At 38.2% G+C, this 19,859-nt stretch overlaps 1 protein-coding gene across 1 annotated transcript in view; it reads left to right on the forward strand.

The window, feature by feature from the left end:
* BMT2 (base methyltransferase of 25S rRNA 2 homolog) overlaps positions 1 to 14,617 on the forward strand; it is a 58,298-nt gene extending 43,681 nt beyond the window's left edge. The window contains exons 5-6 of the mRNA XM_045288940.1: positions 9,532 to 9,646; positions 12,691 to 14,617. Of these exons, the coding sequence (XP_045144875.1) occupies positions 9,532 to 9,646; positions 12,691 to 13,320 (745 nt within the window). The 3' untranslated portion in view covers positions 13,321 to 14,617. The remainder of the gene's footprint in view (positions 1 to 9,531; positions 9,647 to 12,690) is intronic.
* The last annotated feature ends 5,242 nt before the right edge of the window (positions 14,618 to 19,859 follow it).

Raw genomic sequence — 19,859 nt, forward strand, 5'->3', positions numbered from 1 at the left:
GTGATCACACAGGTTGATATGTTGTTCCATGTGGGCTTTGTTGCTTTTTTTAAGAATTTCCCTCATTTTTAATGAACTTACAACAAACATACTAGCATGTAAAATTTCTCTACAAAACATTCAATATTAACTAGAAATATAGGCAAATTTTCCAGAGTGTGAAGATGTTAGATTGGCATTGAGTGTGTTATGTTTTTATTTATTTAAAAGACCAAGTAACAAAAATATTAACAAAATGATTTTAACATCTAATCATGAAGAGAAAATAAACATGTCTGTTGTGTTCTAAAAAAAAAAAGAATCATGCCCTGTTGATTTGTGAACTATCATGTTATGTCTAATGGGCTTATATGCTGATTTAAAACTAAGAAGAGATTGTTTAGGAATATAAGGATGCTCTGTGGAAAAGGAATTAATCATCTTTTTTTTACAGAGAGATTTAATGACTTTCATAGAACTGACATTTTTGCTGAGCTTTTAAGGATGAGTAGGAAAGAGGAGAGAAGGTTTAATGTGAGAAGAGAAAGATTAACAAAGATGTGTAACTACATTGTGCTTTCAGGAAATAGTGACTAGAACAGTTGACTTGAGTCTTAGGTAATAAAAGGTCTTTATTCTTCCTTTGTTCCTTAAGAAAATGAGAAGGCTGTCCGAAGTTCTTGAGAAAAGAATATCTTTTTAGGGGAGGTTCTGTATCGCCCATGGATTGAAAGATACTGTGGCAGAGAGATGAGCTGTAGGAAGTGACCGGTGGAGAGAGAGGCAGAGAGAAATGAGTAGAAGAAACATGCCAAAGTTAAAAGATGAAGTTGAGGAAGGGGAATAGGTTAGTACTAACTGTAGCACCTGCTTTATGGACCAAGTGTCTTTTTAGTAGACTATGAAGAGGGTTTTAAGGAGTGGGAAGGCAATTAATAGTTTGCGCTAAGTTGAGTTTGAAGGAATTTCCAGAACTACGTTTATCTGGCATATCATTACTCTTCTCTCACTACCATCTAGTCGATGCCAACGCATAGTGAGCTGGGACAAGAGTGAACTTCCGAGTCTGTAATTCTCTATGTAAGTCTCATCTTTTTTCCCCCAGAGCAAGAGATTTACTCAAGTAACTGTGGCATGCGTGGTATTTTGGAGACAGTGTAGCATAGCGATTTGCTGAAAGGTAGGGAGCTGACGATATCAGGGGTGTGTGAGAAGCCCTGTGGTAATGGAAACCCTATGGGGCCGTTCTGCTCCATCCTGTGAGGTCACTGTGAGTTGGAATCAACAAAAGACAGTTCCTGGTTACTTCATCATAAAAGGTCTGTGTGTCTGTTAGGAAACTCGGCAGCAGTGGGTTGTCATTTTTCATCAGAAACCCTATGGGGCCGTTCTAAGCTGTCCCTTCGGGTCGCTGTGAGTCAGAGTTGAATCAGTGGCACAACAAGTCATGGATCCTGAATGGTAAAAACAGTTGTTTCCAAGGATAGTGTTCTGGAGCAAAGTTGTCATTTTCTGTGTTTTGCTTTTAATTATTAACATTTAGGAGTAAAACATACCAACTTAATTGTATTTTGATTTTATTAAAATTGAATTTTCTGTGAGTGCTTTCAGAATCATTATACCATGCTTTATGATATATTCATCCAGGGTCATTATTTAAAGCACTTTTGGCATACACAAAGTCATGTTACTATAATAAGGAAGATGTGGAAACACATCAATTTCATTCAAAATCTCAGTGCTCTGGGTGACATTGAACCATTCAATGCAGATAGTTTTGTATGGGCAGTTCATTTTCATACATAAAGAGCTGCTGGAAAAGCTTTGCATCAAATGGGTTCATATGCAAGTTGGGTAGTTATAAAAGAACTACTATTTCCATGCCTTTTAAAATAATTAAAGAAAATCTTTGACTATATCTAATGCTTTAAATAGAATTCGTGACTAAATTTTTGATACATATTATACATGTTCCATATAATATAATTGAATTTTTGCTTTTCAATTACATGTCCAAACCAAAACCTAAAGTCCCTGTCATTGAGTCAATTCCAGTTCTTAGGAACCCAATTCTTAGGACAAACTAACTGCTCCTTAGGGTTCCCAAGACTGAAAATCTTTTGTTCTTTAAATTTTTATTTTTTATTTTTTGTATTTCCATTATGACATTTTATTTAATATCTTTTTATCATTTTATTGGGGTTTCATATACCTCTTATCACAATACATACATAGATCCATTGTATCAAGCACATTTGTACGTATGTTGCCATCGTCATTTTCAAAACATTTTCTTTCTAATTGAGCCCTTGGTATCAGCTCCTCTTCCCCCCCCCCATGAACCCTTGATAATGTGTAAATTGTTATTATTTTTTTACGTCTTACACTGACCGATGTGTCCCTTCACCCACTTTTATGTTGTCCAAGGCTGAAAATCTTTACAGAAACATACGGCCTCATCTTTCACCTGCCAAGTGACTGTGCGTTCAGAGCACTGTCCTTTTGATTGTAGCCCAACACTTAATCCACTGTGCCACTTGGGCAGCTTCATAAGATGTCCAGTGAGTATGGAACAGAGAGATGTTCAAAACTCATTGCTTTAATTGGTATACTGCATTTTATCTTTGGATCAATTGCTTTAAGAATACAAACTAAAGTTCTTTATTCCTGGCATTATTTTAAGTTACCAGTCATGTATATAAAATAATGACAGTGCAACATGTGGTGGGAAGCGAGAACTGCCCTTTCTGAACACCACCTTTTGGTATTGTTTCTCCATTTTGCTTACAGTCTTACTCTTCTGAGAATGTGTAGTTGCAACATTGTTTAAGAACATGTTAAAACTAGGAGAAAAGGTGGGGGGAAATCTACGAGGCTTCTAACACTGCTTGTGAAAGAGAGAAGAAAAAGAACTCTCATGAGTTCTGGTATTCAGGTCTGGACAGGCTCTTCAGTGGAGAACAGTCGGCATCTTTTGGCTTTCTAAACCTACCATGAAGTTTGTGGGGCAGCTGCTATTAAAGAGAGATAATAGAAGCTGAAACCCTCTCATCAATAAGCAGCCCTCTTCTTGGGTGTCAGCCCATTCCCTCCCTGACCTCCTCGGTTTCACTGCAGCCGCTGTCACAGCCGCGGGGGCTGGCCGCTGGAGCTCCCATCATCTGTTCTTCATTGGGCCCCGGAGACTGTCTTGCTGTGGAGCTGCCAAAGTCAGAGCTAGTTTCTTTTGATTAGTCTCAGTGTTACACCCAATTTTGAACTGTTTCCCTGCACCAAATTTTATAACACATTCTAAACCAATTGTTTTCTTATTATGCCAATAAAAGCTAAGTTCTTAGTACGAGATAACTATATGTGAATGAAGATAATTTGATTCCCAAATAATTCTTTCCGATAATTTAGGTGATAGTAATTGTGTAGTACTTACTATACACTTAATATATTGTGGGTATTTTCCATTCTCCCTTAGCTTTTTATAGAGCTGCATGTAAAAATAATTTCTAAAATACTTTATTTGCACAGTAGTTACCTAACATACAACCCTGTTATTTAAGGGCAGTAGTTTGGTCTTGCTCCTCACCATATCATTAACATCTATGGATTCTCTGGAACTTTTTATTCAGTGTATATTTGAGTAAATGAAAAATATGGAAACTATCTAATATAGGAATTTTGTGAGTAATTGTTTACTTCAGAAGAATAACATGTTTTCGATGTAAGAGTGTGGCCTTGAGAACTTGAGTAGAGAATTAATATGATCTTCAGATAGAAACTTCCTTTGAAATTAACTAAGAGCCTTAACCAGCTAGATACTTTTATACCTCTATCCTCCAAAGCAGTGGTTTTCTTGGACCCCAAATAACAGTTTCCTTTAATTGTTCTAATGTAAGCCAGCAGTCATTGTGGTAGCAATAATATGCCTGATGTTCTTAAGCTGTCAATGTGATTGTGGAATAGTCAAGCTTTTCAGAAGGGAATTGCCTACCTCAGTCAATCTGTTAACGCGTTTGGGCATAATCGTTTTGCATCAAGAGCAAAAATCTGTTATTCCTCCTAGGATCTATGTACTTTATGTTAGCTTTTAAATATACATTGGATACATGTTTTCAAATGTAGGAGTCATTTTGGAAACCAGGAAAACCTGACGGGATTTTCATCCATCGCTATCTGCAAGCCATGAAAGAGTTCAAGGACTCTACAGAGCAGTAGGTCTTCACTTCGTAACTGGCCCAGGGGCATTATAATCTTGCTAACACTTAAAGATTTTCCAAATCATCATGCTGGATTGTAGAGCTCTATGAGGATCGATAGATAGAAATGGGGACTGTATTAATTTCTGCCATATCCCTAGGGCCTAGTACAGTGCTCCTCCATATGAGACCAAACAGAACCAAACTCCCTGCCATCCCGTCCATCCCGACTCATAGCAGCCCTATAGGGCAGTGTAGACCAGCCTTCATCAGTTTCCAAGGCTATACATCCTTATAGAAGCAGAAAGTCTCATCTTGCTCCTGAAGAGCAACTGATGGATTTGACCCACTTACTTTGACCCACTTACTTTGATGTTAGCAGCATATGCTGCCCGAGCTCTTTCCATATGCAGGACCCCAGGAAGTATTTTTTGACTAGGTGAAGTAGTCAATGCATAAGTTCTTTTTCAGAAAGGACCTTAAAATTCATTTTAACCAAAATTAGCAGGAATGCCCACCTCATAATTAAGTCCAACTATCTAACAGAGATGATGAGTTTATAAAGAGAAATTAACAGTACTCTCTTTAATGGTTTTCTTTTACCCCTGTAATCTTTTTAACTCCGTGTACCATTAAACAACATGATGTTACCGAAAATACTTGGGATAGAATGGAGCCATAAACACAACAGATGAAAACATGGTGGATGATTTCAAAGAGAAAAGCAACGGATGTAAATTTTAGGACAGAGACCATTTGAAGAAAGGTTTTTCTATCTTCAGAAAACCAAGCTGGTCTATTACCTTTATGTAATCTCTGTCCAAGGCGCCCTGGTGGTGCTCTGGGATTAAGTGCTGGGCTGCAAGGTCAGCCAGAGGTTCAGAGTCAGCCACTCTTGGAGAGAAAGAGGAGGCTGTCTGCTCTCATGCAGATTGGCAGTTTCAGACTCTGTATGGAGGCTGGCTTTGAGTAAGGATGGGCTCAGTAGCAGTGAGTTTTGGTTTCTCTGTCTGCTAGAGACATGCTTCACTCATAATCCATTGGGTCATTTTCTAATTGTATATATGTGTGTGGTCCCGAAAATTTTGTGTGTGTTTCCAGAAGCGAAGGCATCTCTCCATTTATTATTTCCCACTAATGATGTTAAAGGCCCCCAAGCGCAGACTGTGACACCACTGGCTGGGTGCATTAAGATGAGGGTGTATTTAGATATCTCTGGATCAGGCTTTGTCCAGGGTATGTATGGTGGGTGCTGCAAGGCCAGGCTGCCCATGTGGTTCAGGCTACTGGAATAGTATATGGGGTTCACTCTGTTGCTCCCCACCCACCACCCACGTCTGCTGCTGCTCTGATGGATAACCATAAGTGGGCCTCCCATACAGTGTAAATAAGGTATTCGCATAGCACCCTAGAACACATCATAGACATTGAACAAAATACACCTATATTTGGATTCCTACCCTAGTTAATGCAGGACAACATATGAAGTTGAAAACAATTTGTATTTACTGAGTCAAAATAAGACCAACTCATCATTTTGTCATGTGTCTGTTTCTCGGAGCTGCCGTAGCAAAGCACCACAAAAGAAGTGACTGTAAAGAACAGAAATTTATTCTGTCACAGTTCTGGGGTCTAGAACTCCAAATCAGGGTCTCAGTCATGAAAGAAAACTATTTTCTTCTTTTTTTTAATATGGATATGGTTCTTTTTTTTAAAATCATTTTATTAGGGGCTCATACAACTCTTATCACAATCCATACACACATCAATTGTGTAAAGCGCATTTGTACATTCATTGCCCTCATCATTCTGAAAACATTTCCTCTCCACTTAAACCCCCGGCATTAGGTCCTCATTTTTCCCCTCCCTCCCCGCTCCCCCCTCCCTCATGAGCCCTTTATAATTTATAAATTGTTATTTTGTCCTATCTTGCCCTGTCCGACATCTCCCTTTACCCACTTTTCTGTTGTCCATCCCCCAGCGAGGAGGTCACATATAGTTCCTTGTGATCGGTTCCCTCTTTCCTACCCACTCTCCCTCTACCCTCCCTGGAAAACTATTTTCTTCTTCTCTCTAGTTCCTGATGGCTGCTAGAACATTACTTACCCTTGGGACAGCTGCATTCAGTCATAGAGGGTCCCGATGAGTCAGAATTGACTTGGCAGCAATAGGTTGCTGGGGTTTTTTTCTTACTTACAGATACAACTGACTCAGTCATCTGTGACTTCTGTCTTCCTGTGTGTATGCCTCTATTTCTGGAGCTTTCCTTCTGTTTTATATGCTACCCCTCAGAAGGAATTCAGAGTAGTGCCCAGCAGATTCAGTTATGACTTTATTCATTTCATCGATAATACCTGAAATTGAAAAGTCTATCACTAGCATAAGGTTTAGGATGTCAACGTCACTTTGGGGAGCCTAGCACTGTGTGATTAGGACCATCCCAACACAAAAAGGAAAAGGCACAATAAAAGGGAAACAAACCCAAACCCCCTGCCATCGAGTCATTTCCACCTCATAGAACTCAGTATAGGTTATGTTTCTGAGACTAAATCTCTAAAAGCAGACAACTTCATCTTTCTCCCACTAAATGGTTGGTGGGTTTGAACCTCCAACCTTGCAATTTGCAACCTAACACTTAGTCCACAGTGCCGCCAAGGGCTCCTTGGAATGCATAGCATATTAGAAATCTCAAATTAGAAGATTGAGGGGTTAAGCTACCCTAGTCACAAACGCAACAGTAAGACCAACCTCTCAGAGAAAAACAGCCAATAATTTCAAAAATATAAACATACTTACTCTAGAGCAGTGGTTCTCAACCTGTGGGTTGCAACCCCTTTGAGGGTCGAACAACCCTTTCGCAGGGGTCGCCCGATTCATAACAGTAGCAAAATTACAGTGATGAAGTAGCAACAAAAGAAATTTTATGGTTAGGGATCACTACAACATGAGGAACTGTATTAAAGGGTCACGGCATTAGAAAGTTGAGAACTACTGCTATAGAGGCAAAAAAAAATCCTATAAATCTGGGGAAGATTATTAATGGTCATAGTGAATATCCCTATTGTTGAGAAAAGATTATGTCATTATGAAGACAAAATTTCCATTAAATGCAAAATATTCTCACTTGAGCACTAGATTCCTCCCCTTTGTGAAAGAATATCGTGCCCTATATCTACCACAGGTACGATTTGTTTATCAAATTAACAGAAATGTGCATTTACCAACAAGCTGCTTATGTTACAAATAGCGGGTTCTTTATTTTGTATCATTTTCGATGTTTAATGATTGTACCATTCCCAACTGACTGTTCCTACCACTTGGATGTGTATTTTCACATTGCTCTTTTCAAAGTGTCGGTGTCTTCCACTCAGTCCTCCCTAGCCAGGGAAGGGCCTCTGCCGTGAGTGTGGTCTTTGCCTATATTACCAATAGTTTAAAGGGGTCTGTGCACCACAAACCCAACACACGAGGCTGAGACCTCATGCTTGCATCTAACCACTCTTAATTAAAGAATCTTCATTCAGAAGTATGTATTCCTAGAGCTTATAGAAGACTGTAAGGAACCCTGATGGCATCATGCTTAAGCGCTTAGCTGCTGAGAAGTTGGTATGAACCCACAAGTTGATTGGTATCCACCAGCTGTTCTGTGATGGATTACACCCTTAGAAACTCTTGGGGCAGGTGTCCTGGGCCATGGAGGGTCACTGTGAGTCAGAATTGACAGCAGTGGTTTGTTTGGTAATAGAAAGGTGAGGCTCATTTTCACAGATGGTATAGTAGGTGGGATTCTAAAAATGGCTCCTCTTGCCCTCAAAGTTCTTGTTCCTTGTTTGTCCAAACAGGAGCACATGTCTAGGAGCTACTATGAAGGGTCTTTGATGATATAATTCAGGTAATTGGTCTTAAAGTGAAGAAGCTCCCAAGGCAGCGTGCCTTACACATTGGGCCCCAAACCACAATATCAGCAGTTTGAACCCCGCAGCCGCTCGGTCCTAGAGAAAAAGATGGGGCTTTTTCCTCCCATAATATTTTAGCCTTAGAAACCCACAGGGACACTTCTCCTCTGCCAAATAGCATTCATGTCCGTTGAAATGTGCTTGTTGCTAGTGAGAAAAAGCTTTGTGACTTGACATGGGAACTGAGAATGACTATTGGCTGGAAGTCAGCAAGGAACTCGGAGCCTCGGTGCTATAATCACAGGAAACTGACTTCTACCAACGATCTCTATGCTCCTGCTCCAGAAAGACCAAACGAGCTGACACCTTCATTTCAGTGCTATTTCACCTGAAGCAACTTACCCAGCTCACTCTTCATGGAGTTCTAACCTACGCGGTGTTTTAAAGCAGTTGTTTTAGACTGTGTAATTATAAATCCTGTAAGAATTTGTTTTAAACATTTTATAGGTAGTTGGGTGAAAGCAAAAATCCCATAAGATTTTTTTAAAGTAAGTGTGAGAGACTCAAGATAACATCTATAATGTTAATACAATTTTCTCTGAAAAAAAGTTTGAGTTAAAATGAGAAACTGGGTGATTCCATTTTATCTTAATCATAGGTATTTAGATTATTTTGTTTGGAGAGAATTTCTAAATTCTCACAGACCAAAAAAGATACAAGTAGTTCATAAAAACAAGTGAAATTTTGAAATGTGAAAAGTATTTCAAGTGAGGAAAATTAAATGTCCAAAGGATACAATGGAACCACACAGATATGGGTGATGTGAACAGTAAATACCTCCCAAGAGTTACCACATTTGCGTTAGAAGTGAGCCGCAAATGTAGCACACCACTGCAATAGAGTGGGTGTGCTCCATTCCCCCCAAGTGATTTCCTTTTTACAGCCCTTACCTATAGTTAGACACCATACAGACTCGTGGATAAGCTGAGTTTTTCAGCACATTTTAATGCAGTAAAATTTAATGTGGTAAAATTAGATGCCTGGGCTGATAAACTGGTCTGCTTATGCTCGAGTATATACAGTGTATGTAACTGTAAAAGGTAGCAGTACTTTTGTTGCGGTTACTGCTGCTAGTCATCATTTTATTGGGGGCAGCTATACTTTTGAACTATTTTTTTTTAAATCTGCTTTTACTTTTTTAAATGTTGTTTATTAGCATGCAGTTTATTAGCTTTTTAAAATGAGTTAATAGCTATTTTTAAACTTTACTTTTTTATTTCTAAGGTGAAAACTATTGATAAACATAGCCCATGTAAATAAAAGTTCTTTGGGACGCTCACTAGATTTTAGGTCTGTGGGGCCCTGGGACCCAAAAGTTATGAAATCTGTTTGGTCTCCTATTTGCAAATATAGAAAATTTTCCTTACACTTCAGGTTTTTCTTTGATGAAATGAAATGTATTTCAGGTTGCTACAAGCCTCAGGAAGGATCAGGTTACTTGATGTTGGCAGCTGCTTTAACCCATTTCTGAAGTTTGAAGAATTTCTAACTGTTGGCATAGACATTGTACCTGCTGTAGAGGTAAGTATGCAGAGAACTTTTGGGGTTTTCTCAGCCTTGTATATTTTATGTGTCTATTTACAAAGAAAAAGTACATTCCTAAAATGACAACTATGTATCTTGTGTATAAGTATAAAAGGCATAATTTCCATGCAAAAACTAAGTTTATCTGCTTGAAATTGTTTGAGTGGTTAACCAATACTAATATGACCATTATTGTATTTGTTTTTATTTTCTTTCTTATTTTGTTCCATAATCTGCAATGGTAATACAGTAGAATTATTACAGTCAGTGAACTTTAGTAGATTGCAAAGATTTCCAGATATTTATAGAATTTGGATTTTTTTGTTTGACTTGGTTTTGTTCCTTGGTTGGTCCCTTTCTGAAATATATTGTGATGCAGCTCTATTGTGGGGTGCCAGAAAGAACCAAGGGCTTTTGAAATCAGCCCAAACTTTATTAAATCTCAACCACTTGTACTTGAATAGATAAATCTACCTAACATCACATAGTCTGTTTCCCCGACCTTTAAAGAGTTGTAAGAGTAAAACAGCCAGCTAATTTCTCTTGGCGTGCTATAAGTCCTCAAGAAATGAAAAGTTATTACTTCCTTTGAGAACATGAATGAGTTCATTTTGTGATGGTTGTAGTTTAAACAACTGAAATAGTAGCACATCCTTGTCAGCTCAAACATTCTTATATTCATTCACATGATTCTCAAGTACCAAAAAGAAAGTTGTAATTAAATTCCTTTAAAACCAGTAGTAAAGAGAAAAAATTTTAAACTGCTGCATACATTGAAAGGCACATTGAAGTATGGGAATAACAAAGTCTGTTAACATGTAATTCCATACCCAGTCAGAATATATTTCAAAAATAAAAGCAAAATAGACTTTTTTCAGACATACAAAAACTGAAAGAATTCACCATCAGCAGACTTGCATTACAAGAAATGTCAAAGAAGATAGGCCTTCAGCCTAGTGAAAATATGGTGTACAAAAATGAACAAACAGTACTAGAAGTAATACTTTATATATAAAAACACAAGTGTTTCTTATTACTTAAATCTCCTTTGATGATAATTAAACATAATATATAGTGAGTTTATAATATGTCTAAGATAAAATGGATTATCATAACACAGAAGGTTAGGAGAAATGGAAATATATTAAGGTTCTTATGCCACACAAAAAGTACTGTATTATCACTTGAAGAAAAATCTGGATGAACCACAAAAAACTGTTAACCCCAAAACAAAATAGCAAACGAAAAGCTATGACTAACAGCAGAAACATTGATATAAAAAAGAATCATAAAACATTTACTCCAAAAGGTGGCAGAAATAAGAGAATAAACCAAAAAAAGCGACCAAATAAGTAGAAAGCAAACAGCAAGATTACAGATTTAAACCTTAAACATATCAATAATTGCAACAAATAGAACTTGCCTAAATGTCTCAGTTAAAAGAGATGATCAGATTGCGTTAAAAAGCAAGACCCAGTTATATACTTTAATTTTTAAAACTACAAAGATTAAAAGCAAAAGAATGGAGAACGGTCAGCTGGTTTAGCTGTACTGAAATCAAAGAGGACTCTGCTTGAGGAGGCAGCCCTTCCCAGTTGTATTTTGAGTTTCTTCCCACCTGAGGGACTCTTGTGGCACTCCATCAGAAAATCCCATTCCGATTCATCAGGTTTGCACTGGCCTTAGATGTAGATCAGTGGATCCTTCTTCCAGTCTCTCTTAATCTGGAAGTTCCACTGTAACCTGGTCACCACGGGTGACCCTTGTGGTATTTGAAATATCAATAACATCGCTTTGCAGTACACAGCAATGTGCAAGCCACCACGATATGACAGACAAACTGACAGACAAATGCTGGTGCTGTATAATAAGGTGGCTAATTTTAATTTAATTTTAAAAGTGCTGCCTTATTTAGGATCATTTCCATAGTATTTCAGTATTCATCAGATTTAAATTACTAAAACAAATTCCACACCAGGAAAAAAAAATTGAAAACAGAAGCTTAAAAAAATCCTGTTGCCATTGATTCCATTTTGAACTGTTCATTAGAGTTTCTGAGCCTACCCCTACAGGCAGCCAGCCTCATCTTTATTCTTTGGAGCGGCTGGTATGAATGACACCCTTAGTGTTAGCAGATAATGCTTCAACTCACTGAGACACCCTGCTCTGTGCATCAGCTCCGGCTACACTCATTCCTTTAGGTACAGCTGTTCCTGTGGACATTTAACTGCATTAATTTAATATAGTTGTTGTAAACCAGGATATAAACGTTTTATAACATGAAAGTGGTAACTAAAATTACTTTATAAATAAGATTATTAAGGTTAATGGCTTAAAAGTCTTTTCATAGCCTTGAAAAGTTGAGTCATCATTCTGTTTGTACCAATTTATAGTACTTCCTTCAGTATCCTTTTTGATTTTGATTCATCTTTAGTTCATGGTAGTATTGCTTTCAAAGTGAGTTTTATACTAACAGTTTGTGGGAGGATGATGGTGGAATTGGAATGTTGAAGTGAGTGTAGCTATGGCGAACTTTAGAAATAAATGGACCATTTCTGTAGACTTAGCCAAATTAAATTTAAGATAAACTTTTGATTTTTTTAAATTATGTATACTTTAAAAATATTTCTACTTTGTTGTTGGGCAGAAATACATACTTTTCAACGGTGACTAAACATCCTTTGATGTGAATTGCTCTTTAGGCGTATCCTGATGGCACATAGGTGCTGCTCGCAGCTATGAATCTAAAGGGGGCCGGTTCTATTTTGTTGCACCTGGGGGTTATCATGAGTCTAATCAACTCAGCTTCAGCTAGCTTGGTTGTTGTGTTGTTTTTATCTTGTTCATTATTCCCTGAGATTTTTGTAAGTGAATGTTTTGGTTGAATAAGTCTGTACAAGCTTAATAATTTACAAGAAAAAGTACTTAGTGAAAACTGGAAGGAGATAGACATGCTGAGAAGATAGTGTGTTGTTAAATATAATGAAAAGGTACAGGTAATTTTGAAGTTCTTAATTTGCCCTGTTTTTCCCTTTCTGCAGAGTGTGTATAAATGTGACTTCCTGAACTTACAGCTTCAGCAACCACTGCAGCTTGCCCAGGATGCTGTAGACGCCTTTTTAAAGCAGCTGAAAAACCCTATTGATTCTCTTCCTGGAGAGCTTTTCCATGTTGTCGTTTTCTCTCTCCTTCTTTCTTATTTCCCTTCACCTTACCAGCGATGGATATGCTGCAAAAAAGCTCATGAACTGTTAGTGTTGAATGGTTTATTGCTTATCATCACACCTGATTCCTCCCATCAGAACCGCCATGCTATGATGATGAAAAGCTGGAAGATTGCTATAGAGTCTCTGGGCTTTAAACGTTTCAAGTATTCAAAATTTTCACATATGCACCTGATGGCATTTAGAAAAACCTCCCTAAAAACCACAAATGACTTGGTTAGTAGGAACTACCCAGGAATGTTATATATTCCTCAAGATTTCAACAGTATAGAAGATGAGGAGTATTCTAACCCTTCCTGCTATGTCCGATCAGATATGGAAGATGAACAGCTAGCATACGGTTTTACAGAGCTCCCTGATGCTCCATATGACTCAGATTCTGGAGAAAGCCAAGCCAGCTCAATTCCTTTTTATGAGCTAGAGGATCCCATATTACTTTTAAGTTAATATACAAGCAAAGACGATTTAAGTCCAAATTCCTTAAACTAATTGCTTACACTAATTGGAAATATTATTATGAGCTCATAAAATCTGGTTTGCATAGAAAAATGCAAAGGTTTACAGAGTTTGCTATTTTTTTCTACTTCTCAATTTAAAATTTATTCTTCTATAGAAAGCCTACAATTTCATCCATTGACTCCTGTCATAACAAAAACCACTGAAACATTAGTATTATCACTAAGATATCCTAGAAAGGTACTTCTTTCTTTCCGTTCTGTTGTGGGAAGTGAGGCTTCATTTACTCCGTATTTTTCTTGTCTTCAGCTTCTTCATGTTGACATTAAGCTGTTGCAGTGGGAAACTGCCGATGCGTAGAAAGCTGTAGGTTGCACTTTGCTGACTCAGGAGTCGAATGTGACCCGGAGATTGCTGTGGCTTGGGGATGCACTTGTCCCTTTGTTTTCATTTTCCTAACTACATTGTTGTCAGTAGCAAAAAAGCCATCTTCTGTCTAGTTTTGTCTGATGATCCAGTAGTTCCTGAACATTTTTAAGTTGGAAGTAATTCAGTTTACTCTTCTTTCGTCTATTACAAGCTCATTTGACAGCAGCAAATCCTGGGAAAGAGGTTCCCCCCAAATTATGTATTCCAGTTCCATTCACACAATACAGTAAACACCATTGCCAAAGTAGTATTTTGGACCTTGGTGATTAGTATTTTTACCTGTGAAAGTTTACTTTTACCATTTTCTAATTTAGGCTTCATGGACAAAATTTTATATTTCAACAAGGAATGATGTAGTATCCAGTACTGACCTTAAACACCTTGTTGAAAGGGTTTGCACTTGTGAGAGAGCTTTGTTCTAACTAGACCAAATCTGATAAAGGTCTTTACCTTTCTGCTAAGGAGGTGCTAAATTACAAGTCTGGAATTATATGGCAAAGTCGAAAATTAACCCTCTGCAAGTAATCTAATAAAATGGTTTTGACCTTTGATATTCTAATCCCCATCTACATCCTTGCAGAAAGTTTTCTTTGAATAAATAAACCATTAGTTGATGACCATTAGTTGGCATTGAAAAATGTCTTTCAGTGTTTCTGAATCAGAAGCAAATGACTAAGGAAAATTATTTGTCCAATCAAGACAACATTGGTTCTAGACCACTAAGAACAGTTAGTCTACATTGTCTTGTCAGCCAGCAATTGTCATGTAAACGATCATTTTTAAGAGTGCCACTGTGTGGATTTTTTTTCAAGTGGTTATTACATTAAAATTACCTCATAGTGAGGTTTTTGCACTGAAATATCACCGTTTCAGATTTCATGGTGTGGGTGTGCGGGTGTGCGCGTGTGTGTTTAAAGGAAACTTGCATTTTCAGTAGTTGATACTAAATTTCATAAACTGCACTTCTTTACTCTGATAAAACTGATGTCTTTGTGCTTATTGTGAAATGCTGTAGTTAACTTAGAGTGTCAAACTTTATTTAGAGATTTGAAATTTATCCTTTTTTAAGACATAAACAGTTAAGCGTGTGTACCCAATATTTCAGAATACATTGCACATGCTAAACGAATGAGAGGAACAAGATTGTAATTAACCCAAAAAAGTGAACTGACTAAATGCAATAAATTGCGATTCAAATATGCCAGAAGTAACTTGAAATTTATCATTTACTTTTGATAGAAATTTACCATTTACTTTCAATAGCGTAAGATTTCCTTAATAATCATGATTGACTTTCATTCAGTTACATGATGGTCATGCTTTATAGCTCCCCCAAAAGAAAAAAAAAAATACTGTGTTGAGGATAGCACAGGATTCTGTTTTGATAACACCTTATGAGTTTCATGCTATTTTGTTTTCTTTGATTTGACTAAATGTAACATTAAAAGCAAAGAAAGAAGTATATCAAATGGAAGTGCTTTGAAAATAAATGAAAACTGTTTTTGTGAGGAGCTAGTGTAAGTACGACCCTGGAGTGAGTTAGCCTTTGTGTTACAGCTAAAATGTTGGTGCTATAAATTCCTCTGATTGTTTACAGATGTTGATTCTGCTTATGCCCCAAAGTGTGCATGATGTATTTTAAGTAGTACTTTGATGAAAATGCTCTTTATAGAACCTACTACCACTTAGTATAAATTTGTTTGGATTTATGAGTATTATTTGTTACTGTAAATTCAGTTTATTCAAATTAGGTTGGCACAGGATTTAAATCAATACATATTCCAGCAAAGCCAGTTCTGTGTATAAGTGTTAAAATCTAAGCAGTCATGTGGCTTGGTGCCAGGCTAGCTATGGAATGACAGAAAATGTGCATAGGACCTCCTAATCCTATGTAGGTACTCTCAAGAATGATTTCACTTGGATATAAGTAAGTGAAGGGGCCTCCTGTTATACAACAGAATTCTCCAAAATAGTTTGGCATTTTCAAAAACAAATGATGGTCATTTGGTTGTCTCCTTCAGAATCATGGCTAGATCAAGTGGTTCACACCATAGTTGCCAAGTTGGGGGAAGTGGCATAACAGAAAGTGTATGTTTGTGTTTGTATTTTTTCACATTTTGTGAACAAAGCACATTTATTAAAAATTTTAAATTTTCTAATACTCTTTGTTTATTGTAATCAAAGATATTGTGGTCTTTTGGTTGAAATGTTCCACTGGGGTTTCAGAAATGGCAAACAATTAGAACTTGATGGACTTTAGAATTTCCCAACTGAGTTTCATCTAGTCCTGTTCCTTAATTTCATAAATGTATTCACTGAGGCCCAGACAGGTCAGGTGACTTCCCTGTTGCCCTGCTTGCCGCATCAAGCTTTTGTGGCCAAACCAGGCCCAGAGCATGAACTCTGATTTATCATATGTCAACTGATTCAATTTGACTGCCCAAAACAAATTATAAACATATTGTGAATAAGAGGGAGCTATTGTTCATCCCTCTTGAAAAAAAATAAAGCTAAATATGATGCCACCCTATGCTCCCACCCCCACCCCACCCCAAAAAAGAGAGAGAATCAAGTTCCATTTGCTCATTGTTTTATGAGCAAGAGTAGTGCTGCAATGGAATACAAACATGTCTTTGACCAGCAGTCTTTCTTTAAGCTCTTCTAACATAGTATTTCTATTTCAATTAGTTTGCAGAGGATAAAGTTAGCGGGAGAGGTTGCTGGAAATCATTGTTTCCAAGATGCCTTAAACCTTTTCACTAGGAGATAAAATTTTCCGCCAAGTCAACATAGATGAAACATTTCTTGGAAATAAGGTCACTGGGTGGTTTATGGAAAAGAGGAGAGATAGGAGTCTCTGGATCGCTGCTAATAAGAAGGCTTTATCTGGAGACACTTCCAGAAAGTCAGCCTTTGTTCTACTAGATGGCTACTGATTGAGGCCAGATCCCTGAGCCTGCCTGGAAGAATAAAGATTCTTGAAACAAAGTGGACCTACAAAGGAGCTTTATGTTCTCCAACCCCACTGAAACATTAGCACAGATTAAAGTATCAGAGTGCAGGGAACCATTGAAACAGTAGGGTCCTGGGAGTTGAAAGTAAAAAGATACATTTTCATTGAGGAGAACGGATGGTCTGATGGAGGTATCAAAGGGAGGAACCCTGTTGGCCAGCAGACCAGGGCCAAATAGCAGGCGAGAAAGAATGGGAATTAGGATGTCACAAGCCATCTCTTTGCAACCATTTGGATACATACCAAACTGCTACTATCAAATGTATACCTCAAAAGTTCAAACGAGGGTTTTCTAATAAAATGAAAAGATGCGTTTCTACTAAACTTTCTCAAGTGTGAAGATGCTTCTTCACATGTTAAACAATTGGATTAGAGGTAATTCAGGCATTATCAATACAGGGGGATAGTAATACTTTTCATTAACTCACAAAAGGTGACGCATGAACTTAGAAGGGAGCAAGCACAGGTTTTGTATAACAAATTGCTTTATATTATTTAGGCCTTAAAATTACAGTGTATTAGATACTACCAGAAATAGATGTCTGCTCTTAAGGAGTTGACTTACAGCTTACAGGGAAAAGACTAGCTTTAATAAAAGGGACAAAATGACCACATTGCACCCCCAATAAAATGATCTTTTGAAAAAAAAAGTCTGCGTTGAAGAATACAGTACTGCCCTGAGCCTGTGGCAGTACCAGTCAATCACATCCTGTTCACTTGATCTTTTTGGTCCACTGTTCTTACCCAGTCTTAAGTGCAATTTCCTTAAAGAAAGATATCCTTCACTGAAGGATTCCTCCCCCGCCATTCTACCACAACCCATCATCCTCCCTGTGAATGTCCCAGAGAGAAAGAAAAGAGAGAGAAAAAGCCTGCTCACCTTTCTATTAACTTGTCACTGACCTCAAATTTCATTCCTTTTTTTGCCTTTTTTTAAACCGGTTCCGATTTTGGCCTAAACATTACCTCTTCAAAGGATCCTTCCTAGTCCACACAAGTTAGTCCCTTCACATCGCCTTAATTAAAATTTCTCCCCACCAGTGTTGACTGCCGTGTGCCCACGCGTCCGTGCAGTCTGACAGTCACCCTGGAGGACAGTTGAACTGCCTGTAGGGTGTCCTGGGCGACAGACTGCAGGAACCACTTTCCAGGTCTTCCCCAGAATAACTGGAGGGTTTAAAACAACTGACAACATGTTAGGGGAATTTAATTAGGCAGCCTTATATTTTTGTCTCTCCTCCTTATTTTTTCCCCCCCGTGAATGACCAGAACAGTGTATCATACCCAGGTCAGTCTATCTGGCGGGTTCCCTGCAAAACTACAAAGCAAACCTCGGCACAGGGCAGTTTTCACTTTAAAGTATAAAAGAGAGGCAGGTGACTCCTTAGCATGTTTACTTTATATCTCATAAGCATAAAGGAGGTTACAGAAATCAAAGGATGCCATTTGGTCTAAATTGGGGAATCACAGTTTGCAGAGTAGGTATGAATTTGAGATAACTGGAAGAAGCTTGCAAAGGCTTCTGGGAAATTACATTATCTTTTAATTCCATTTTTCTGGTAGTATTGCATTTAATGGGAAGAAATCACTTGAAATACAGTGTAGTTTCCAAAGTACTGACCTCTCCAGGCCTATCAAAGCTTACCTGCTGTTGCTTCTGCCACCTTTCAAGCGTCTCAAGTGCAGCCTCATCCAGGGGGAGCACTGCCCTGCAGCCACATTGAAGCGATGTATGGCACAACCGAGGCCATGTCTTGAAAACAGATTGGGAACTTAGAATCAATCCCCTTTGGTATGATAGCAAGCCTACAAGATTACAAAAGGAACAACAGAAAAGAAACACATTTCACTCTGAATAAAGTGCTTTTAATAATTATAACTTGCCATTATCGTTCCTGAGCAACAGCTATGTGTCAGATGTAATGCTACACCCTCTACCAGCATTACCTCGCTTGTCGCCTTTCAACAAGCTATTCGCAGTGATTACCACTGTTACACTGGTGAAGCAGGGAATCTTAGGCAATGCAACTGGCTATAAAGTTACAGGGTGAGAAAAGTCGCTCAGCTAAGATCTGAATGCAAGCCTGCCTCACGGGTAGGAGTCCTGAAGACACAGTGGGTTCCCCTGATGGCTGCTAAACCCTCCACAGCTCGAGGGAGCACTTCTGCTCTTTGACTCACTATGAGTCAAAATTGACTCAATGGGTTTGGGTTTGAGGGGGGGTTATCCGACTGGTACTAAGATGCTGATCTGCAAAATGAACCAAGGGTAAAATTGAAAGACCCCTTAAGAGGTTAAATAAAACCCACTGCCACAGAGCCTATTGTAATTCACAGAGACCCTATATAAATAGAATTTCCAGGATGGTAAAGCTTTGCAGGAACTGACGTCTTTCTCCTGGTGGATTTACATCACCAAGCTTACTGGACAGCACCAGCATGGCTCCTCAAGAGGTTAAAAAAGTATATGTAAAAATGGTAATGATTGACATCAACTAAAACTTAACAGCAGGCTCTGTTCTAAATACTTCACATGCATTAACTCATAAATCTCACAATAATCTAAGGAATGAGTAGTAGTAATATTTTCATTTTACAGATGAGAAAACAAAGCTAGAAAGTAGTACAGCTGGAATTCAAATTCAAGCAGGCTGGTTCCAGAATTTGACCTTACGTACTGGCCTATACCACTTCTCATTATGGTAAATGGCTAAATTAAGAAGGGAAGTGGAGAGGAAAATTAGCAAGTGACATCTGTTTGGACTAAGCTGAAGCAGGTCAGGGCCCTGCTTCCCTGCATGTCCCCTAAGGTCAGCTGGAGACCCCACCAGGTAAGAACCAGATGTTCCAGGTTTGAAGAAAGCCACAAGGAGTCCACAAGCAGACCCCATACGCTAATTGCCATACATTCCTCACCACCCTTTTAAAAAAAACCCTCACTCCTAGCTGACTTCCCTGACCTGTTGTCACAGAACCTCATCCGGAGCTCCTCCTAATGAAGCTATTTCTGTTTCTGCTCTCTTTTGTCCTGTCAGTTATGTCTGTCCGTCTCCCTGTACCTCGGTTTCACCTTTACAACACCTTGTTA

Source organism: Echinops telfairi, unplaced genomic scaffold (genome assembly GCF_000313985.2).
Source record: "Echinops telfairi isolate 266 unplaced genomic scaffold, ASM31398v2 ScPeMD7_23;HRSCAF=83, whole genome shotgun sequence".
NCBI lineage: Eukaryota > Metazoa > Chordata > Mammalia > Afrosoricida > Tenrecidae > Echinops > Echinops telfairi.